The following is a 24,603-nucleotide window of genomic DNA, read 5'->3' on the forward strand; positions in this document are numbered from 1 at the left end:
GAAAAATCAATTAACGCTCATCGTATCAAACGTATTTAAATAAGATATTGTATATTTAATTTTAATATTCTTTGGTAATATTTAAAAATATACCGGTAAGAAAAAATACTAGTAACACGTTTCGAAACTCGCGGCAAAATTACAACAGTTGACAATCGATTAACAACCAATCAGATTGCGTCTCTATAACGGCTGCCTCTATTCCAGAAAGATCTTCGAAACCGTTACATTCGAACTTCGTCTTCGATAGGGAACTTCCGTACTTTTGATTTCATCTAATTAAATCAGTCATCTGTATTCAAAATTTTTCTACCGAATTTGATAAGGAATCATAAAATGAGTGTAAGTATAGTTATTTAGACTTATTTTTTGTTGTATTTATCGATAAATTTTCTTTCGTGATTTTTTTTGAAACATTGATTGGACCGTTATTCATTTTTTATTGTCAACTTTTTGCGTGATATATATACATATATATATATATATCAAAATAATGCTAATTATTAATTATTTTTTTTTATGAAACATTGATTTGGCCGTTATTCATTTTTTTATTATCAACTTTTTGCATGATATATATATATATATGTGTGTGTGTGTGTGTGTGTGTATATGCATGTATATATATATATATATATATATATATATATATATAAAATGCTAATTATTAATTATTCTTTCGAAAAATAAAATGAAACGTGTATAAAATATCGATTAAAATTCAAAGTATATATTATTATTTGCAAAATATATGATAATTATTTGTTTTTGTAAATATTTTTTTTTAATAAATATAATTGTGTATATTGTGTGTATATTAAAAAAATATAATATAACGTCGATTCGAGATGGTATAATGATACGTTACTTTTCGTGGAAAAATATGTGATAAATTTTTTATTTATATATTATCGAGAGAAAAATTCGCGTTATTAACGAAGTAAATGTTAGTAATAATAATCTCTACAATCTTTAAAAATTGTTAGAATAATCGCAATAACAAAAAATATCGACAGATTTGTAATCTAGGCACATCTTATTCAGATATTAATCTTATTTATTACAGGATAAATTCTCTACTAATTTCAACACAACGATTCGACGAGAATTGGAAACCTTATCATCAGTTCATTGTGAATCCTTTATCATCTACGAAAGTTGTATATGTAACGTTGATATTCCACACGAGTTATCGACAAAGTCAAGAAGATAGTCGACTTTTCACGGATAATATTCATCTCGACAAGATTTTTCTAAAAGCTCAACAAATATTGACTATGAGTCGATAAAGTAGGTATATACAGTTTTATACACATATTAATACTCGTTGTTTTAATTTGTTAGAGTAAATAGTTTTCATAATTTTAACAATTACTTTCATTAGAATTAGAGCTTTCTCTTTTGCTATCAATTTAGATTCAATTTATTCATCGTTATTTTATCATACGATATGCATGATTTGTACGAGTTATTTTCTATGGTAAAGTCAAAGTGGAAGATAACTCTGTCGATAACATCGGTCTCTACTAGAAAAAGTTTTTATTACAAAGAAATTATCGATCGTAGATAATATAGTAGTTTAATGTATATATATATATATATATGTCTATATTTTTGTCAATTTTTATTGATCTTGTTCTTATCATTTATGTTATAGAATAAGTTCTCGTCAATTTTTTCACACGTAGTCCTATGACAATTACAAATTGTCATTGACTTCAATCGACAACTGGTACAATCTAAATATAGAAATATTGTGCAAATGCATCGTACAATTGATGGTCGATGTTAAATGCAATATCATGAAGAACGGATGTGTCACCATTGAGAACACCATGACTTCGTATGGTAAGATTTCATTTGATTAAAACTCGTACGATCAAAGAAATTAATTAATTTCTTCTCATTTATGATGAACGAATATATACTGGAATTTCTGCATCGATATTTTTTTTATGATTTTCAAAATTTATTTTCTTCACAAAAAAGATGACAAATACGAATTTGAAATTATTGGATTGCAAAAATATTAATTTTTTTTTCTTTAATTCAACGTACATTTTCAAATAATTTTATTTAAATAAATATATATATATATGTGTGTGTGTGTGTATGTATGTATGTGTGTATAAATTATTGTAGTTGCTGAGATAAAAATTGAATTCCGAGAAATTGAATTTCTTACATTTAATCAATTTTCGTAAAATCTACAAATAAAATAGAAATATATTATCGTATTTCAATTTTCTTTCTCATACTCATTTAGCATTGCATTAAAAGCAGAGAGAAATTTGCAATTGAATATAGAAGACTGACATATTAAATATGTAATCAAATAAATTAGATCCTTCATTACGAAAGTTCATAGAGAAAGATCATAAAGAATATTTACATATTTTATACAATATATATGTATATACACACACGTACACGCACATGTGTATATATATATAAACACATAAAAATCTAAATATACAACGTATACAAAAGCGATAGGTAAAATCGTGGAGCATAAAACATTTTTATTATTTCAATGTTTTGAAGTTACTTTAAAAAAAAAAAAAAAACAAAAAACAAAAAACAAAAAAAAAAGAAAAGAAAAGAAAACAGAAACATATTTCCCAATCATTCTATGATAGCTCGTACAGCGATATTCGATACTTAAAAAACAAGAAAGAAAAAAACAAATATTTATTCGGTAATTTCTTTAATTACGTGTCGCGATAATCAATTGGATCGATCTAGGGAGAACAACGATAATGATTATTAGTGAGCTTGAACAAGCTCTTGCGATGGGAATTTCAAAAATGTATGGTGGTCATCGAAGAGGATAATCGAGCAATTCCGAGAGAGTTCAAAAGAGGGAGAGGGTGAACGAGATAGATAGATAGATGGATGGATAGATAGACAGAGAGAGACAGAGAGAGAGACAGAGAGATAGACAGAGAGATAGACAGAGAGAGAGAGAGAGAGAGAGAGAGAGAGAGAGAGAGAGAGATAGCAGCACTTAACAGTAAAACTGTCGTACATAGTCAGGCGGTATGTAGAAGCAACAACATATCCCGGAGGCCGATTCCAGCAGCGCTGGTTCGGATCGTTGCTCGGGGCACGTCGAGGGCAAACACCCCTGGTTGGCCCGGCGGTGTATGCCGGAGGTGGTAGCAGCGTTTACCGGGCCACGCACCACCAAACTGTTCTCCCTTTTGATCGTGAAACGAGAAGAAGGTAGAAGATATTTAGTAAGAAACTTTGCCCGGAGCAAGAATTCATCTTTTCGGTTTAACGTTTGAAAGATATCGGAAAATCTTTTAGCGATAAATCGGATCTACGAAATATTTACAGAGGTACATTTGGTATAACACAAAGAGAGAGAAAGAGAGGAAGCGCTTACGGTTTCAGAGCTATGGTGTTAGGTATGTTGGAGAAAGGGAGATAGAGATAGTCAAGTAAAACGATATATATATATATAAAGAGAGAGAGAGAGAGGGAGAGAGAGAAAGAGAGAGAGAGAGAGAGAGAGAGAATTCTCCCGTACACGATGGTGGGCACAATATTGATCTGTGGGGTGGGCTTTGGGAGATGGGTGTCCTCCACCGCCCAGGCAGTGGCACCCTTCTCTCCTCTCCTCTGTAGAGAGATCTCCTAGTTGTTAGGAGTGGGGAGACCGGTGGCTGCGTGCTGGACCATTCCGCAGGCTCCCGCGAGAGGAATGGTGGGAGTTAGCCGGGAAGCCGGAGAGGGAGAGTAGAGGAGAGGATTCTGTTCTCTGGGATAGCGACAGTGGTGGTGGTGGAAATGGTGATGGAGAAGGAAGTGGAGGTGGTGGTGGTGGAGGTAGAGGTAGAGGTAGAGAAATAAAGGTAGAGATAGAGATAGAGGTGGTGATGGTAGTGGTGGTGGTAATGGTAGGTGGTGGTGGTGATGGTGATGGTGGTGGGGTGGTAACAGTGGTGGTAGTGGGTTCATACGAAAAGCGGGGTGTCTCTGTCGTGTCTATATCGCGCCGGTGGTGGCTGCGAGTCGTAGGTCCATAGCCGGTCTAACTGTTACCTGCCGCTTGCTGTACTTCGTTAAAAGAGATCATTGTTTATTTTTCTTTTCATTTTTAACACTTGGACTTCTTTCCATCTATTCTATATATGTATGTGTGTGTGTATGTATATATATATTCTTTTGTTTGTAACACGTTTGGATAAATATTTGGAGGGAATCGTCGTAAATATTTCCATCTTTTTCTCTTTTTTCGAGCTTACGTTTTTAAGAGGTTTTTGAACTCTTTTGGTTTTCTCTTCGATTAAAACTCGATTCGAAATAATATTCGTGAGATTACGTATATATATATATGTATATAGAGGGAGAGAGAGAAAGAGGGAAAGCTATATATATATATATATATTTATATATATATGTATATATACTTAATATATATTAAAAGACATCGGTGCGTATTCGATGAACATCATTGGCACGGTCCGTCGCGACGCGTTCACCACGCCGGTGGCGTGGTGCTAGTGATGGTGTGCTGATGATGGTGGTGTAGGTGGTGCTGCCGGTGGTCTTGCTAGTGGTGGTGGTGGTAGTGGTGGTGGTAGTGGTGGTAGTGGTGGTGGTACTGGTGGTTAAACGACCCTCGCTCGTCCTTCGCCTCGCGAGAGAACACCGCCGACGGGACTCGCGAAGATCGCTTCCTCCACTTTCTCTCTTTTTTCTATCTATCTATCTTTTTTCGCACCTCTTATATTTATCTCTATTTCTCTCTTTCTTTCATTCTTCCATCTTTTCGTTTTTCATTAAAACGTTTAATCAAATCTATAGATATCGTCGCGTCTTCGTCCTTCGTACTTTTAATCATTTTCGTTCGCTAATTTGTATATCTCTCTTTCTATACCTTTCTATCTATCTCTTTCTCTCTCTCTCTCTCTGATTCAATAATTTTCGTATCGTGGAACATGGCAAAGTCGTTATCACCGTCGCTATTATTATTATCATTATTAATATTCTTATTATCAGCTACGTGAACGAGTGAGAAGAAGCGAGTCTAATAGGTTAGTCGAGATCGACCGGAGTCGTGTTTTTCATTGAGAACGTACGACTGATACATTCTCTCTCTATCTCTATCTCTCCAGTAGGATAGGAGGAGGAGGATTATGAGGAGGAAGAAGGAGGTGAAGACTAGGAGATTAGTAACGTTGGATTGTACGCGATAAAGGAGCCGTTGGAAGACAACGACTCGTCAACGGAGAAAGAGAGAGAGAAAGAGGGAGAGAAAGAAAAAGAGAGAGAAAAAGAGAGAGAAAAAGAGAGAGAGAGAGAGAGAGAGAGAGAGAGAGAGAGAGAGAGAGGTGGTAGTGGTACTGGTGGTGGTGCTGCTGTTGCTGGTTGAGAAGAGGAGTAGAAGGAGCGAGAGAGAGAGAGAGGGAGAGTGAGAGAGAGAGAGAGAGAGAAAGAGAGAGAGAGAGAGAGAGAGAGAGGGTAACACGCTCGAGGAAGTTGCCTGGATACGGGGGCAGCGGCGGTGGCACCGTGTTGCGCCCTCGTTGAAGGAAGAGGAGGAGGTGGAGGTGGAGGTGGAGGTGGAGGTGGAGGTAGAGGTAGAGGTGGAGGGTTGCAAAGAGAGAAGGAAAGAGAGAGAGAGAGAGAGACATATACATACGTATATAGTGAGAGAGTGAGAGAGAGAGAGAGAGATGAGCGAGAGAGGTGCGCGCGCGCGCGCGCGCGCAACCGAGTGGCCGGCCGAGCGAGAACGCACATAGTACGCCGCGTACGGATTGGAATGGAACGCGTCGCGGACCTCGGCGAAGGTGCTACTTCTTGTAGTGTTACGTGGAAAAGTACGAGGATGCACGAGCAGCTCTTGCTATCGCTGATAGTCCTGCTCGGCCGACGGCTCCTCTACGTTTCGTTTTTTTCGCGATAACGTTCTGCATCCTCGTTATTATTATTATTGTTATTATTATTATTATTGTTATTGTTATTATTATTATTATTATTGTTTTTCTTTTTTTTTCTTCTTTTTTTTCTTTTTTTTTTTCTTCTTTTTCTTCTTATTTTTCTCATCGGCGTTGATATCCTTCTCTAAGTGTCTAATTGTTTTCGTATCTATTATTTTTGCTCCCACAGTTATTTTGATAGTTCTTCTATTTTTTTATCGTCTTTTTTCCGTCTTCTCTAACCGCGTCTATCCTTCTTCGTCTCTTTTCATTATTTTCGTACTTGCGTATATATGCTCGTTCGCGTACATCCCGATTTGCTATCGCGCGCGTACAAATCGTCAAATCTTTCTTTTCCCTTTTTCTAATAGGGAGTGTTGTCGGAGAGAAAGAGAGAGAGATAGAGAACGAGGGAGAAATAAAGAGGAAGAGAGATAGCTGAGTGACAGAATATAAAAGTGAACGAAGAGGATTCGTGTTATGGAAGAGAAACGCGAAACGGCAGGATCAATCGTGTGGATAACGGACGAAATGATGTCCTTCTTAAAAAGGAAGGATCGTGTCGGCGACACCTGTGTATTTTGTGCGCTGTCATAGTACGAGGGACTAACTTATTCTTCGTCCTGCGACTTATTTTTTAACAAAAAGTATCTCCGTGCTCTGTGGAGTCTTTCTTGCGATAACTGCGAGACGCGAGAGAGCGTGGTACGTAACGTGACAGGCTTAGATAATTCGTTTTTAATCGGCCGTCGATATTCGTAAATCGACAAATTTTTCGCAAGAGTTTTTCTTTTAAACGAATCGAAAGATGTTTCCTTCTTCTTTTCATTTTTTTTTTATTTTTATTTATTTATTTTTTTTTCTATCGAAATTATGTCTACACCATTTGTGAATCCGTTTATGATTTTAATATTATTTTGACGTGAAAAACGATGACACTTTTACGTATGTATGACAGAAACAGAGAGAAAGAGAAACAAAGAGAGAGAGAGAGAGAGCAAATATACGAGCAGTTCTTCGATTTTCGATGCGCTCGTAAAAATCGTTATATCGTTGCGCCTATAATACACGAAACGTCTCTCGATAAATAAACTGATGTCGTTGAAATGAGTAGCTCGCGCGTTTATAATGTCGAAAGAGGTGGGATGTGATAGGATGGAGTTGGGTGGGGTGAAATAGGGTGGGGGCTCAAGCGAAGGGTTGCTACTCGAAGAGATACAACGAACTTCGAATGCTCGCTTTTACGAGAGGGACGTTACGTTACTTATCTGTACTATCAAACGCAACGAAAAGAAAACGATAAAGTACTGTCGTATGAGTCATATTTTTCCATTACATACTAGTAAAGAGAAACCATAAGGATAACGTCGTTTATATCCTTCTAAGACGATATGTGTGTACGCGTACATCTTTATTTTATTTTTTTATTCTCTCTCTCTCTCTCTCTTTAGAAAATCTTATTTCGAAGAAATTTTTAAGATTTTCTTTGTCCTCTCTCTCTCTCGCCTTCTCTCTTGTTCTCTTTTCTTTTCTTTTCTTTTTTTTTTTTCTTTCCTTCTTTACATCAAGGAGTTAAATAAAAGGATACGAAAATGTATTTATTTGAAAAATTTCTCGATTTATCGAGATAGCGTTGAAAATGTAGCAGAGACGAATCGTGAGAGATATCGACAGGCTCGTCAAGAATCAACATTTTCTCTGTGTTCGAAAGTAAAACACACGTACACGGAATGAGAGGGAGGGAGAGAGAGAGAGAGAGAGAGAGAGAGAGTCAGAACACAACGAAACGAATATTATCTCGTTCTTTCCGCACACGCGGAGACGTCCGATACATTTCGAAAAGATATCTAGATACCAGTTGACGTATCGAAAAATTTGCTTTCTCTAACTAAATCTTTCTAAATCGCTACGAAAAAACCCTTTCGAAAAAAAGTTCTCTCTCGAAACGAAATTCCAACGAAGATACTACTATAACGGAGATGTTTAAACTTAAAAGCTCGTTGCCCGTTTGAAACGTAAGAGATTAGAGAGTCTTGAAAAAGCAAAGATTTCGATTGTCGGAGAAAAAGAATATTTGGATGAGAGGGAACGATTGGGTGGGGAGTAACGATTGTAATGGGATGGGAAGATGCGATTGGGAGAATGTAAGAAATCTGCAATCAAGAAATGATTGAAATTATTTTCAGAGGGAACGAACAAAAAATGGTTGAATCGTGGAGGAAGTATCATTGGAGAGATACGAGTACTGCGACAACGAGGAAAACAAAAACAGCGTAGCGGTCGACGGGTTAGCGATCGCTCGAAGAAGAAGAGGAAGAAAAAGAAGAAAAAGAAGAGGAAGAAAGAAGAGGAGGAGGAGGAGGAGGAGGAGGAGGAGGTGGAGGAGGAGGAAGAAGTGTGTTGGAGAAGGGAGGAGAGGAGAGGAGGAAGAAAAACGGGGAGATTCGAGGTAGAAGAAGAAGAAGAAGAAGAGGAGGAGGAAGAAGAGGAGGAAGAGGGAGGAAGAGGAGGTGGAGGGGGGGTAGAAGAAGGTGGTGGGTGGTGGAGGTGGTGGTGGTGCGGAAGGACGAGGCTTGGGTTCCCTCGATCGCGCGATAGCCCATCGTCGAATAATCTGAAAGAGGACGCTCGGTTATGACGGCGAAATCGGGAGGTTCTCGCACACTCGGTTACTCGGTTAGTCGCGAATTTTAGTCGTGGAAGGACTATCGCGTCGAGAGCTACGTGTCACGATCACGATAGATCATGAGAGTTATATTTGTATTCGTATTAGTCGCGCGACTTAGGATCGTCGTACCTACCCTTGGAAATCTTTCGGAAAGCTTCGAATTTAACGGAGAAGATTTAGGAAATTAAAGGAACAACGTTTAAAGTGGAACGTCCTTCAACGTGTGTGTGTATATATATGTATATATATTTATATATTTATATATTTATATATTAAATAGTTTATTTGTATATCTATATATATATATGTATATATGCGTATATAGAAGTATTTGATATCGGTGATTCGAAGGTGGACCGGTAGAAGAATAAAGCTGAGCGTCATGGCGCACAAAACTACTACGGGTTGCCTGCCACCGATAGAAATTTGGATGGTCAAGACTTGTCTGCCGATTGTACTCCTGCTTATCGTCGTATCTCAGGGTAAGTGATAACACTTGATATTTCGTTATCTTAGTATTAATGCAATTCTCTTCTAATGACGTTTCGTCGAGATATAGATATTGAAATTTCTAATGATCTTGAATCAATGCGAAATTATATTTTTATTATTAAAATAAATATTCCATTTGTGAGAAGACAAGGGTATTGAGTGGGTGGGTGGGTGGATGGGTGGGTGGTTGAGTGCGTGACGATTTCGTCATATCGTTTTATCATCGTGTTGAACAAATGCTCGATCAGTTTTGAACACGTTTCTCGTTTTTCTTCATGATCCTTCACGATATTTTAAGATCGTAACTTTAGGATCCTGAATCCGACAGGAGACGTATCCTGGGGTTGTCGCGTTTTTTGAAATATTACGGTTTATAAAGGATGCACGTGCTCGAATACAAGGTCCTGCGTTATGCTTCTAACGAAAAAATTTCACTCGGTTTTCTCTCTACGAAGAAGAAAGTAAAATCGTATCTATACACGTATAGATATATAAGTATCATCTATATTATTTAATAAAAGGGAGAAACAAAATGATAGGATTGGTTAATGAAAAGACAGACCGATAGATGTCGAAAATATAAATAAACAAACGAGGGAGAAAAAAGAAAGTAAATAAAAAACGAGAAACAAAAAAAAAGGAAAAAAAAGGATACAAAAAAATATAAAAATACAAAAATAATGGAACGTTCGTACGACTACGAAGATATTATTTATCAAACGCATTTTATATATATACGTATAGCGTCGTTTTGTTTAAGCTTAAATTCGATTACGTATCGTTCCTTGAAAAATATATTCATAGCTTTTTTTCTTTTTCATTTCTTCTTTTTTTACATATTTTATTCATTCATTCATTCATTCATTCATTCATTCATTTGTTTATTTTATTTTATTTTTTTTTTCTCGTTCGAGCCGATGTACGCTCGAATTCACGCTCGATTTCACCGGATTACAGATCATTTATATTTTCGATGGACGTAGGTACCATCGGTTCGATATGGTTCGAGTCGGCTTTCTCGCCGAGCTTATCGCGATCAACGACTTCGTTGATTGGAAAGAGAATAAGCGTCGATTACGAAGGAAATGTACTGTTCCGTAAATCCAAAGGGAAAATTTTCTCTCTTTCCTTCCTTCTAAATGAAAATCTTATCTCTTTCTCTCTCTCTCTCTCTCTCTCTCTTTCTCTTTCTCCCTCTGTCATTTTCCCTTTAACTGTCTTCTTTATCCGTTCGATCAGCTTTCATTCGAAGAGCATTCTTGATTCTTTTTAAATTCGTTTTTAGTTCGAACGAGAAAATTTGAGAGAATTATTCGGATGGATACTTCGTTGTTTTTCCTTCTATTTTTATATATTTTTTGGTTCTATAAAAAAAAAGTCTTATTCGTCGATCATCAAAGTTGTTTCATTCAGCGTTAATCAATTCGAAAGAAATCATTCCCATATTCATTCGTTTCGTTTCATTTCGTTTCGTTTCGTTCCGTTCCGTTTCGTTTCGTTTCATTTCGTTTCGTTTTGATTCGTTTCGATTTTGAGTCGATTGAGATCGAGTGGAAAGTGCGGCTGACCTTCATTGTCAGAGGTAAAGAGTTTACGATAGATCGAGCTTAAGTTTTTTTTTCTCCTTTTTTCTTCCTTTTTTTTTTCTCTTTTTCGACAAAATAAAAAATACCAAAAAAAAATATCACTCCTCTCATCCGTTCACTGGCTCTCGTTAATTCGTTTAGAAAATAAATCTTTTTTCACTGTATTTCTTTCCTATATTTTTTTCTTCAATTCGTATCGATAAAGATTTGTATATATTCGATAATTAACTTTTGTTGGAATATAAATTTGTTGTCGCGCGGTGTCACTTAAGTTAAACGAGGTTACAATTTAATTTTTTTTCTAAATTATTTATAATCGATAATGATATTTTCTCTATTACAGAAGATCATTTCTTTTTTCTTTCTTTCTTTTTTTTTTTTATTTTTATTTGTAACTCTCTATAATTTCCTTCTCTTTGTTCAAAAATTATCAGTTAGTTCGATAACAAAAGTTAACGAATGGCCAACGATGATTGAGTAACTTTCTAACAACGTATGATGAAAGGACACAAATATATATCGGAGGTCTCTTCGTGATCGATGTCGAGGATTCATGCTTTTGAATCCGTGGACTTCTTTGACAGTGAAATGAAAATCGTTATTGGTTTCGTGTTTTCAACGCCAGGGAGAAAGTGTCAGCTCACCTTTAACAAACTCGTCGATGCTTTACATAGTTTCAATCTTTTTTTACGGAACCAATCGACGATACACCGCGAATTATATTTAATTTATACTATTAATCCAAACGAGAAAAAAAAATTTAGATTGGAAATATATAGTATTCTTAAAATCGATACTAAAAAAGAAGTATATATATATATATACATATCTCTGTTTTTTTGTTTTATATAGACATCGAGACTAAAAATTAAATCTAGAAATTGAGATGCACGATCGAGTTATCGAACTGAAAAAAATTAATTTTTCGTTAATTAATGAATTCATTCATTTATTAGCCTATATAATATATAACATAAGGAAATATAAAAAAGAAAAATATATATATATATTTTTTATTTATTCGCGATATATTTCTCTCTCTCTCTCTCTCTTTCTCTCTCTGGCTCTCTCTCTCTATCTCTCTCTATAATATATATATATATTTTTTTTCGAGAAGATGAAAATAACGAGTGAAAATGAAAACTTTATTTGAATAATTAGGGACTAAATACGTGCACGTAGAAGACCATTTTCGACAATGGAAAATCGTATGCATTCGCTACAAGTTTTTGCAGATCCTGAGTAACTGCAGTTTCACTTTGATTAGCACGTCCGCACAAAGCGGATATTCGAGGTAAACGTTAATTGGAGACGGTACACCAAGCTCCAACGAGTTTCACCACGCTTTTAGAGTTTCGCCTTTTTCATCTCCCCCCTCTTTCTCTCTCTCTTTCTCTTTCTCTTCCTTTCGTTCGTTTTATCTTCCTCCTATCTTTTCTCCCTCCTTCGGTGCAGCTCGTTGCGCTCTCTCTGCCTTCTCTCCCAACCTTCGTTTTTTTGCAATAACCTATGCGATTCCTTTTCTTCGAAAGCGTCGAATCACCAAACGATACATTATTCAAGAACTACATAGAATCTAATCGCGAGCGCTTTCCACGAATCTTCTCTCTTATTTCTTCTCTCGCAGAAATCTTACATTTCCTTGTGGTTTCTCAAAGAAAGAGAGAGAGAGAGAGAGAGAGAGAGAGAGAGAGAGAGAGAGAAAGAAAAAGAGAGAGAGAGAGCTCTTTCGTAAAGGACGAGCAAATTGATTTGGAGACTCGTCCGAGAACTCGATTCGATGGAAAAGCTTTCAAATAATCTCTTTCGTCTTTCGGAAAATATAAAATAGGAGGTTGTTTCGCACGAAAAAAAAAAGAAAGAAACGAAGTAAAAGAAGAAGAAGAAGAAAAGATTATATCGCGCGAAATTTTTATTTATTCTCGAGTCGAAACCTCGACGAAGGAGGAAGAAGAAAAAAGAAAGGAGAAATTGAACGATCGATCGATTTCTCTCAACGAACGATGAAACATCAACGACGTAAAGAAGAACAAATTAAAATAAAAATTATCATACGTATAATTATGGTAAGCTTGATTGTTCATTGACAAGGAGCCTTTGGTGTTAACGAAATAATGTCGCAACGAATATTACACGTCCAAGTGTCCAAGCGTACTCGTGTTTTCGTCACTTTGTAAAACTGCATTTGGTCGTGCCACCACGCAAACAAAGTTTCCATTTGCTGCTGTCCCTTCTCCCTTTAAAACTCCCCTCTCTCCTCTCTCATCGAATCACCCTCTTCGTTCTACCACCCCCTTTATTGCTCACTCTCCTCCCCCTCCCACTTACCGGAACCTCCATCGTTCTCGTCATACCTTCGAAATTCCACTCTTTCCATCGACCCTCGAACGACGAAACGTTCTTTCGACGAATAGAATTCTGCGGTTTTAGAAATTATATTCACGTAACTACGTAGATACGTAGATACGTTTGTTTCTTTTCTAATTCGCCGAAGGAAAGCAACATTTTGTTGTATTTCGACGAAAACTTTCTTAAAGATGTAATTTCTTTCCATTCTTTTTTTTTTCGATATTTCTCGACTGTTTGTATAATTCGATGAATTCGTGCTAATCGTTGAACGTTCAATGAATAATTTATTATGATTAATTATTATAAGTATTTCATTGATTATTATAAACGTTTATTATAAACAAAAATGTTTAAATACTTCGAAGGTATTTATAATGATTTCGATCGATCGTTGATTAGTTTTTTTCTTTTTCTTCCTTTTCTTCTTCTTTCTTATTTCTTATTTTTTTTCTTTTTTTTTTTTTTTTTATGATAATTCTTTTATAAGATTATACGTACGATTACATAAGTATAATTACACAAGTAGAACGAGAAAATATTTTGATAAATTAATAATTAATGAATACTTATTAATTTCGATTTGTTCATTATCCATCATGATCATTTTCTTTTGCGATAATCGGAAACTGATCTTTACGACGTGTAAATTTTCAAAGATATATATATATATATATATATATATATATATATATATATATATATATATATATATTCATTCCACTCGTCATTCTTTTTTCGACGTTATCTCGAATGATTTTACGTATTTTTTATGTAGAAAATAATAAAACCTACATAATACGTTTCAAGATAATATAAATCTTACAGTATGGATATAATATTATACTACCGCTTGTTGTTTACAACAACGTTAGATAAAATATATGTTAGTTACTATCGAAAAAGTGCTTTTAATACCATTACATATTCTTTAATCTCCAATAAGAAAAAGATTTCCTTTTTAAAAGTTTTTAGATAACACGTATCTTTACGCGTTAACGTTTTATGTTAGACAACTTAGGGAGAGAAACGGATAGATAAATAAAGAGAGAGAGAGAAAAAAATAGAGTGAAAAAAACAGAGAGAGAGAAAAGAGAGGGTTAATACACCACCCTAGAATTTTCTTCTAGAAAGACCAAAGTGATCTCCTCGTGACGCTCTTCTGACGTCGTCGTAGGAAGAGTCACGAGACCCTTGAAAAGTAACAGCCTTCGTGTTCTCGTTTTAACGAAGCGCAGATTTGAAAGCTTTATCGAATTAGTTCGTGGCACGGTGAGTTCGAACCAGCGATGCATGATTCCTGCCCGACGAAATTCCATCATTATTATTTCAATGCGATTACAAATCCCTCTGCTTCGTCTATCACGTTCCTCTCTCAAAGCTTTATTTAATGCTTAATATATTATTTTTGTTGCTATTATTATTATTATTATTATTATTGTTGTTATCGTTGTCGTTGTCGTTGGTGATGTTGGTATTGGTGTAAGTGTTGTTATTTAAAGAAATGATTTCGTTGGAGTTTCGATTTTTTCGTCATTTTATTTCTTTATTTATTTATTTATTTATTTTTCTTTCCTCTCTCTCTCTCTCTCTCTCTCTCTCTTTTTCTTTCTTTTTTTGGTTCGTACAACCAATACACTCCGTTACAAATATTATGTGTACGTAGATATACGGAAGTAATAATGCGTATCGAGAAATTATATTGATTTTATTTTTTGATTTTATTAATCGATTTTTCCGTTTCTTTCTTTTTCCTTTTACAAATATTATACGTCCTGTTAGAAATATTATTTTTCAGGATTATGTGAAAGTTATTACCTGATATATCGAAGGAATTACGTTGGTGGATTATGATATTTTTCTTTTCTGCGTCTAGTAAACATGTTTTGTTACAAATAGTTAGGATATAAGTAGAGTCTTCTAACGATGATAAAAAGTGCGTCGGTAGGGAAATTAGAAAAAAGTTTGCGTAGGAAGAAGGATCGATTGATCGCGTAAGAAAGTGAACGAATAAAAATAGCATACTCGGCTATTGTTCCTTTCGTTAATTCTCATTGACGCTTCTTCTTGTATTTTATATATATGTATGAACGCACGTACGCAACACAGACGCACGAGCAATATATAAATATATACGAAGGTTTTTTTCTAACGTATAGAAAGTCTCATAAAGTATAGAATATTTTTATGTATCTTCCGCCTACTATCTCCAATTCAAAAGGGAAAAAAAAAAGAAAAAAGAAAAAAACCATCGATCAGATATTCAAACATTTATCTACGCTACCTTCGTACATTTACTACAACTATTCAAACAATAACAACAAGAATAACAAAAGTAACAATAACGATTTACAAGCGATATAAATGATATAAGATTACGTACGATTAAATGAAATTTTCATGAAGAATCAAGTAGCTCGTTAATTCTCGCGCCGTTTTTTCTGACGCGTGTTTTAGAAGTGTGTTTCATTGATGTTTACAAAAACGTGTACCTGTCAAATACTTCGTAGAGAATATTCGTAGGTGTAAACAATATATGTTTGCGCATGTGCGTTTGTTTACACATGTGTGTAAATAGATAGACAGATAGACGGATGGACGGATAGATGGACAGACAGACGGACAGACAGACAGATAGATAGATAGATAGATAGATAGATAGATAGATAGATAGATAGATAGACAAAAAGAGAGAGTGAGAGAGAAAGAGAGAAAGAAAGAGAGGGGATAATATTCAATACGTCCTTTAAAAAACCGGCATAGCCAGGAGTTTTAATATTCGACCTCTTTCGCTAAATCCAACGTGTTTGCACGAGCAAACACATCGAGCTGTGTGAGCGCGCTCGCTCACTATTATAAAGAACAATGAAGCATTAAAATCTCTCTCTTTCTCTCTCTCTCTCTCTCTCTCTCTCTCTCTCTCTCTCTGTGTGTTGGATCGATCGGCTGTCAAGCCAACGCGTTCGTCGAAGTGCCTGTCAACGGAAGAGCTTGGCTTTGGCCGAGCCTGATTGAACGGGATATGTGGCACGCATTAGAGATGCATGCCTGACTCGATTATGCATTTCCAAGAAAGGAAGAAGCTGCGTCGATACTCTCTCTCTCTCTATCTCTCGCTGTCTCTTTTTCTTTTGTCTCTCTTCCTTATCCTCGACGCCTTACTTCAATCTCGAGAACACGAGTTGTTCTATTTCATTTTCATTCGAAAGCAAAATTAATACGAATTTCTATCGAATTATCTGTACTCTTAACAGAATGTTTCGTTTATTCTTTTCGTGTTCTTTTTTCTTTTTTATTATTCTTTTTTTTTTCTTCATTCTTTTCCTCGATTTTTTTTTTTTTTACCGAGGAGAATCAAAAGGAACAGCGTTGGAATAGCGTTCCTGGATTTTTGTTAAAACGTTACTCTTGTCCTTCCTCCTAATTCTTGTTTTTTCTCTCTCTCTCTCTCTTTTTTTTCCTTTTTTATGTACCTTTCTTTTCTCTTTCTTTTCTTCTCTTTTCTCTTTCGTTTTGTTTCCTTCGAGGGACGTTTTCGTCCTTGGTAACTACATACGAGGGATATATGTATATATAGGTATATATATAGTACGCGTACGTGCGAGATGAGAGGCCGAGTAACTTTCAATGAAATTTACATATCACCGAGTTTCTACATTTGCGAATTAAATAGAAAATGCGAAAGAAAGTCGGGGGGAGATAGGTGTTTCTTTGCTCTTGAAATCTCGTCGAGTATACGACAACAACCCCTTTCTATTTCCTTGGAATTTTAATGTTTGTAAAACGCATTATTTCCTTCGCGATTTGTCCAAGAAAAATAAAATAAAATAAAATAAAATAAAATAATGATGGGTCGATAGAAAAAGGGAAAAGAGAAAGATAAGGGTTGAGGATGGTGTAGAGTGGGAGTGGGAGGAGGATTACTTCTTTCGAAAGTAAAAATCAGAAAGAAAGAAGTAATAAAAACGGTTTAAAAAGGATCGTTTTTTTCCGAACAGCTGATCCTCATCAGGATTGAAGAAAAACGAAGAGAATAATAAAGGATTTCGATCATTTTATTTCGTTCGTTCGTATTCGAAAGGGAGAGAAAGATAGAATAAAAGAGAGAGAGAGAGAGAGAGAGAGAGGAAGAGAGAAATAGAAAATGTCTAAGTACATAGGTTAATGTGACTTTTGATTAAACGAGACCATTCTGACGGTTTACTACTGGTAGTTAAGTTCGTGTGTATGACGACTGCCGATAGGGTGGTAGTAGACGAGTAATAGTCGAATACAAGGGGTAGCTACGCGTTCGTATATTTTGTGAGATCGTGCCTAACGTTGTAACACAGTACATACAAGTTTATTTCGTTTGTACGTTCGTTCGTATTACGTTCGTATCAACGTAGGTTGCTTGTTGGTACATACGTTGATTCGTTTCTACGTTCATACGTTTGATTCGTACATTCGTTCGTTCGTTCGTACTTAGATTCGTTCGTTCGTAGGTTCGTACGTTCGTCCATTTGTTCGCGTAGGTGTTGAGTTCGCGTGGGTGTTGGTTCACGCGAGAATATAGGATCGATTCGTGCGGAAGACGCGTGTAGCGTAGCGTTAAGCAAAAGAAGAAGCGTTCGAGGACTGGGATGAGTCGAGTCGAGTCGAGTCAAGTCGAGTCGAGTCGAGTCGAGTCGAGTTGAGTCGACTTGAGTCGAGTCGAGTCGAGTCGAATCGAGCCGAGTCGAGCCGAGTCGAGTCGAGTCGAGTCGAGCCGAGTCGAGTCGAGTCGAGTCGAGTCCTACCTAGTAAGGTATCTTCTACCTACGTATTACACAAGCTCGTAGAGCATGATGACGAAGGGTGAGTAAAAGGCTTGGAGAGAGGGATGGTGGTGGGACAGATGGTGGCGAGGAGGGAGGGTTGAGCTTGGATGGGAGAGGGTTAGCGGTTCTCTCGTAGAAGAGAAAAACATTTTTCTATCTCGCATCGTTGAACTTCGTCAGCTCGACCGAGCGTACGTGCGATCGACTTGCTTACGATCCTGTTTTCTCTCTCTCTCTCTCTCTCTCTTTCTTTTTTTTCTCTCTTTTTCTTTCTCTCTCTCTCTCTCTCTCTCTCTTTCTCCCTCCCAATGCGTATGCGTGTCACCAACACACGCATGCGTCCTTTATGAATGGCGATATTGTGCGAGTGATCGATCGATGCTCCTAGCTCGATATATCGCGAGCTCGACTCGACGGGAGTTCGAATATCAGTTGAACCGAAAACGAAACCAAATTTGTCCGGCGATGATTTCATTTTTCTTTTTTTTCTTTTTCTTTTTCCTTTTTTTTTTTTTTGCTCTAAATAATCCTCGCTTTATCATCTCTCTCTCTCTCCCTCTCTCCGTCTCGTTCTCTCGACTATTTGCTCTTTTTTTTTTTTTATTTCTCTTTATATAATCTTTTTTATTTTCTATTTTTATTTTTTTTTTGGGAATCTTTTTGTTTTATTACCTTTCAGAGGGTATCGTTCAAAGTAGGAAAAAGATTTATTTCATTGTCCGAGATAATATACGCGATTTTGTACAACATGTATATATATATATATATATTGTATCTCTGCTTTTATAATGTACTTTTATACACGCTTATCTTTTTTATCCTTTAAATTTCTCCGATAAGTGGTAATAGTACAAAATCCATCGTCTTTGCTCTCTTTATTTATTTTCTTTTATCTTGTCCATCATCTGTAACTCGATCAAGCTTGATATTTACAATATTACAATATTTAAATTATCCCTCGTATAGAAAACAGATGAGAAAGAATATACTCCGGATTGGATTTAGAAATATTTCCAAAATGTTGCACGTATTGTTTAACATTATTTCATCTAACAGATTAATTTCACGTTATCAAAATTTATAACGAACTACGATATTATTAAAATAATCGAAAAAAAAATATATATATATATATAAAAGAAATTCATTCTTAAAATTGCATATTGAGAAATACGACGATTACTTTGTCACATTTTATATTTCAAATAGATATAAATATAGTAATCCGATAATCTACTTAATGGGACTTTTAGAAGAATTAAAGAAATTTATTGTTGAAGTAGGGACGAAAGGGTTTAGAGAAGAGAAAGGAGAGGAGGAAGAGGAAGGGGAAGAAAAAGGAGGAGAAGAAGAAGGGAAGGGATGTTAGGGGTGAGAGAAAAGGTGAGCTTGGAAGAGGTTCAGGCACGATTAATTCACGTCGGACGTACGCGCGTTTTTCGATGGATAGGTCAATTTATCACGCGAGCGCTCGCACGGGAATGGAAGCGAGTTAGAGAGTAGGTGGAGGATATGGATGTGGAGATAGAGGAGGAGGAGGAGGAGGTGGAGGAGGAAGAGAAGGAGGAGGTAGAAAAGGGTGAAGGGTGGGTTTAGGTTGAAAGAGAGAAAGAAGATAGGAGAAAGAGAGACGTTTGGAGTGGTGCTTTCGGAATCTAAAATTGCACGTCCAATCCCGCACTAGAGAAAGAGAGAGAGAGTGAGAGAGAGTGAGAGAGAGAGAGAGAGTTCAGCTCAGTTTAATTTGTCATTCATGGATTCGCCCGCGAGGAAAGAACAACTACCGTAGGTCGGAACGATTTCTCCTTTTCAACGATCGGAAACAGAAAGGGCCAGAGTAAGAGAGAGAGAGAGAGAGAGAGAGAGAGAAAGAGAGAGAGAGAGAGAAATAGCAAATGAAAAAGACAAAGACAGAAGTAAACATTGTTTGTTAATTTTCTCCTATAACGTTCGCCATTATATATCGATATTATTTCATGTTATATTATTTCGTTTTCTTTTTATTTCTTTTGAGAGAGAATTAATCGGGCGATTAATATCACTCGTCAATTAATTAATTAATTAATTAACTAATAAATTTGTTTATACACACACACACACACATGTATATATATATATGAAAAATTATTGGTTTATAAATAGTTAAAAAGAGAGAAAGACAGAAAGAGAGAAAAAGAAAGAAAGAGAGAAAGAGATGATAAAAATGATAATACCGTGACTATAATTTTGATTACCAAAAAAATACTTTCTTTATGGTTCATTGGAAGAATTCTTTCTCGACGTTTATTTACTTGGTCATTCGCTCGATTTGAGAGAATAAGTGGAGAAAGGTAAACAGAGTGGGGGATAGGGGTGATAGAGTAAATCATAACAAAGAAAAGTTTTAATCGAACCACCGTGGCATCCCCGACAGTTACGTTGCAATCCTGTTGGAAATGAAAAGAACGGCACACGAGAGAAATTAACCGAGCTGCGTACACACACACGTATATATTTATTACGAGTGTATATCGTGGAACTCATTATGTCATTTTTTTTTAATTTGGCACGTGCACCCTTCTCTATTTTCTCTCTCTCTCTCTCTCTCTTTCTTTCTCTCTCTCTCTCTCTCTTTTTCTCCTAGATTTCGTCGTCGTAACGTTATGTAAATTTTCTCGTCAAAGTTCAGAATTCTCTTCTCTTCTCTTCTCTTCTCTTCTCTCTTTTGCTTCTTAGTTTGCTAGGCAGCCGGTGTTCTCTAAGGGTAACGGATTGATTTACGTCCCGTCGTAAAACCTGGAAACTCTCGAGAGACGCGGTTAGAGAACTCGACGCAGCATCTTCCGTCATCTCGTTTCTCTTGCGGGATGGATCTTTCAGATTGGAAGAGTAAGGACAGAGAGAGAGAGAGAGAGAGAGAGAGAGAGAGAGAGAGAGAGATAAAAAAGGACCAATGGTCGAAGTATGAATTTCCTAGGCTCACCACGCGACCACGCGCACCCATCGATTTTTTTTCTTTCACTTTTTTTCTTCTTTTTTTTTATTTAAATCAAAGCTATTCACAACAGGTCGAAGTTCATTCGAGATCTTCTTTTTTTTTGTTTTTTTCATTTTTCTTCTTCCTCTTTTTTCTTTTTTTTCTTTCTTTTTTTTTTTTTTTTTTAATAGTGATTTATGCCTTCGAACATCCCTTCTATTCGGTCCAATTTTCACAATTTAGTCGGACAGTATGGCGGAAATTGTCGGTCCGATAAACTTGCACATGTTCAACGTTATATCATCCAGTACTGTGCCGTGCAAGCTACTGATACTACTGAAAACCAAAACAATAAGTAAGACGATAAATCTGTATTCTAGGTCATTGCACGCTCGCAAATATTCGTTTGGTTCGACCCGATCAAGACTATGAGTTAAAGATGTACACGTAATTTTTCAAAGAGAAGAATGATAACGATCGTTTTCAATTATTTCATTCATTCATTATTATTTTTTCATTCTTATGTACAGGTGTATATAAAAATGTCCTGTACATATGTATAATAAGTCCTGTGAGATCGACGATTACATCTTTAGTAGACTTACATCTTTATGGAAATCGAGTCGTGTAAAAAAAAAAAGAAAAGATCGTGTAAACCGATGATAACTACCAACTTGTATATACCATTTGCTCTAATTACGAAAGGAAAGTCTGAAAATTTGGCAAAGTTATTCATTAGCGAGTTCGGACGTTACGTTCAAAGTTCGTTTCAGGGAGTAATATTCATAATAATATTTTACGCGAGTTTCGTTATATATTTTTGTTCTATTTTCTTTCTCTCTTTTCTCTCTCTCCTTTTTTTTTCTTGCTCACGAATATTTCTTTACATACGTACATTCGGATGTATACTACATGTGCAAACGTAAAATATATACGTAGATACAAAGCCATTTTGGTGGTTCGTTCATGTTTTCAGTATAATAATCTACTAACGCATGTTCCAGGTGAACGAAATAACATGGTGATAACGACCGTTAGTAGTCGGGATTATGCTTATGCGATTTCGAGTCGTTAAAGTTTCTTGGCAAACGCGTTAAATGTTTCTCGGGATTATTTAGAAACATGCACGAAAGAGAGCTTTTTTTGATACAAACGAGAGAGAGAGAGAGAGAGAGAGAGAGAGAGAGAGAGAGAGAATGAACGCCGTTTATATAACATCTTGTCTCTTTCCTGGCGATGTATACTTCAAAAAAAAAAAAAAAAAATTAAAAGAAACAAAAATTAAAATAAAATAAAATAAACCATGATAAAAAAGATCATGATAAAACCTCGTAGCTTTCGATAATTAAAGTTCGTTCAGTGCCTTGTTAACTACCTCTCGAATGTATACACGTATGTTTAGAGAAAAATATTAGTCAATGAAATATTTCTAAATCGTAATCCCTTAGAATACTATCATTCTCGATCCCGTATTCTAGATTATTTCTGGCACGCGACACGCGTGACACCCAACCCGTTGAAATTGGATTCTTCGACGGGCAATGTTACTTTCTTTTTTCCTTTTTCGTGGAAAGCCACGAATGGAATTTTTAACTTCGTACCTTCTTTTCGAACATATACATACTTACATACGTACATACGTACATATATATATATATATATATATATATATGTATGTATATATACAAGATATGTATACGTACATACAGGAAGTAAGATACTTTCAAGTTTCAAGATTCGCCGTGTTTTCGTGCACCAATCGCATCTACTGAAAAATTCATATTTTTTTTCTTCTTTTTCTTTTTCAAAAATCCTCAAGATGGCTACCAACTCGTCACAAAGTAAACCACTATCATTCGTTATCTTTCCTTCAACCTCTCTCTCTCTCTCTCTTTCTGTTTTTATCTTTCTCTATCTTTCTCTCTTCCTTCGAGCCCATTGAACGCAAGCTTATCCCTTGGCATATTTTCTTCTCTTGAAACTTGAAATGATCAAAGCGATTCAGTCAATTTCATGTAAATTCGAAAGTAGTATCTAACCGATCAAAACATGAGAATGATATATGAAATTTTCTTGAGCTTCGTATTATACATGTATAAATGCATGTGTGTATATTTTATATATATATATATATATATATATATATATAAAATGTGAGAAAATATAGCGAGTGGTTTACTCGAATGAAAGGAACTCTTTGTCGGGCGTGTGTCGCGAAGGAAAGAAAAAAAGAAATAAACAAAGAGAAAAAGAGAAGAAAAAAAATGTAAAAGAAGATTTATAACGCCTTGTCATTTATCTCAGTCAAGTATATTAGAAATTCAACAATTTTTCACGATATCAATTTCATAAAATATTTGTGATTTCCTTATCTTGATAAATGTGACCCGTCGGTTATCAAAGCGATTATTATAGTTCTGTTTTTAAAAATTAAAGTTTTTTAAATTTACATAAAGGAATTATTTCTTTTTTGTTTTTATTCAAGAATTAATGTACTTATTTTTTCTGTACTGATCGTTACAAAAAAACAAAAAATGATAATTTTTGAATAATTTAATTCCATTAGAAAGATAGTGAAAAAAAAATATATATATATATATAGGTGTACTACGAAACGCGAAAGATAATTTTAATAATCATCGAGATGAAATATTCTTTGCGATTCGATCGTTAATTCCAGTTAGTTTTCGTTGACACACTTAGATACATGTAAGTTATTATATTTTAATATAGAGCACGATATTCATACGTCATAATCGGTCATAGTGACACGTCGGCCATAGTTGTAACTCGGTTTCACGAGTTTCCACCGTGGGACCATCTGCATCGTGCTTTCCACCCTACTTCTTTATCCGTACTCTCCCTCGGGATTAATATTTCAAAATTAAGCTACAACCTGCTCAAGTCCAATCCGACAAATCTCGATATCAATTTATTAATGTCGTTACATTATACCGGATATCACCTAGTTATCCGACTGTGTTACCTAATTTCACTATTTACAACGACTCTCGAAAATTATATCGGAATTTTCATCGAACGTCGAAGACGAGATAGACAATCGTATTTCATCGTATTACAATTCAAATATTACAAAAATATCGTTCAAATATATCAAACAGATTCTGATAGATTACAAAGAAAAATTCCAAACGTCCTACGATAAATTCGTTCAAAACCGAGCGATAAACGTTTCTTTGATACATTTCACGTAAACATCTTAAAAAAGATTATTCCGCGATATTATGAATATAAAATGAACGAAAGCATCGATCCTTTTTTCCCGTTCTTTTTTACTTCTTTTTACTTTCCCTGTTCGTCTATATCCAAGTCGTGTACTTTGTCGGTTCTTCGTAATCACGAAAGGTTTCTGTGTTATGTAGAAGCTAGGAGTAGGAGGAAGAAGGAGAACAAACGAGAAGGTTGGGAGATGAGCGTAGTAGAGTAAGAGGAAAAGAGAAGAAAAGAGAAGAGGGGTAGTAGTAGGAGAAGGAGTAAGGGGTTGAGGTTGAAGGTTGAGGGTAAAAATGGGGGAAAAGATTCCCTTTATAATTAGGCCCACGGGCGACGCGTTGCTCCTCTAATTACCTGTCCAACAATCCCAAGCGAACGAGTAAGTGAGTCCCTGTTATGGAGTCTAGTCGGTGGTCGTTGTTACGGAGCTTATTCAGTTATAGAAACGGTAGTCGGTTGTATAAAGCAACCAAAGTCTCTGTACTGTCTACTATACTCCTTCTTATCCTCTGTTTCTTTTTTTTTTTTTTGCGTGACTAAGAGCCAAGAAGTTAATATTCGACCTAGAACCCACCATGATTTATCATCA

At 35.7% G+C, this 24,603-nt stretch overlaps 1 protein-coding gene across 11 annotated transcripts in view; it reads left to right on the top strand.

Moving 5' to 3' along the window:
• Positions 1 to 217: 217 nt before the first annotated feature.
• LOC127066243 (acetylcholine receptor subunit alpha-type acr-16) overlaps positions 218 to 24,603 on the top strand; it is a 262,034-nt gene continuing 237,648 nt past the window's right edge. For 3 of the 11 annotated variants that reach the window (XM_050999724.1, XM_050999725.1, XM_050999733.1), the window contains exons 1-4: positions 5,653 to 5,804; positions 6,305 to 6,638; positions 8,120 to 8,840; positions 8,953 to 9,083. In XM_050999724.1, coding sequence (XP_050855681.1) covers positions 8,839 to 8,840; positions 8,953 to 9,083 — 133 coding nt within the window. In that variant the 5' untranslated portion in view covers positions 5,653 to 5,804; positions 6,305 to 6,638; positions 8,120 to 8,838. Of the gene's footprint in view, positions 343 to 1,066; positions 1,291 to 1,657; positions 1,849 to 4,122; positions 4,142 to 5,651; positions 5,950 to 6,304; positions 6,639 to 8,119; positions 8,841 to 8,952; positions 9,084 to 24,603 lie in introns of those variants that run through there. The other 8 variants (XM_050999730.1, XM_050999735.1, XM_050999732.1 and 5 more) reach the window with 8 other exon arrangements.

Source organism: Vespula vulgaris, chromosome 9 (assembly GCF_905475345.1).
Source record: "Vespula vulgaris chromosome 9, iyVesVulg1.1, whole genome shotgun sequence".
Classification (NCBI taxonomy): Eukaryota; Metazoa; Arthropoda; class Insecta; order Hymenoptera; family Vespidae; genus Vespula; species Vespula vulgaris.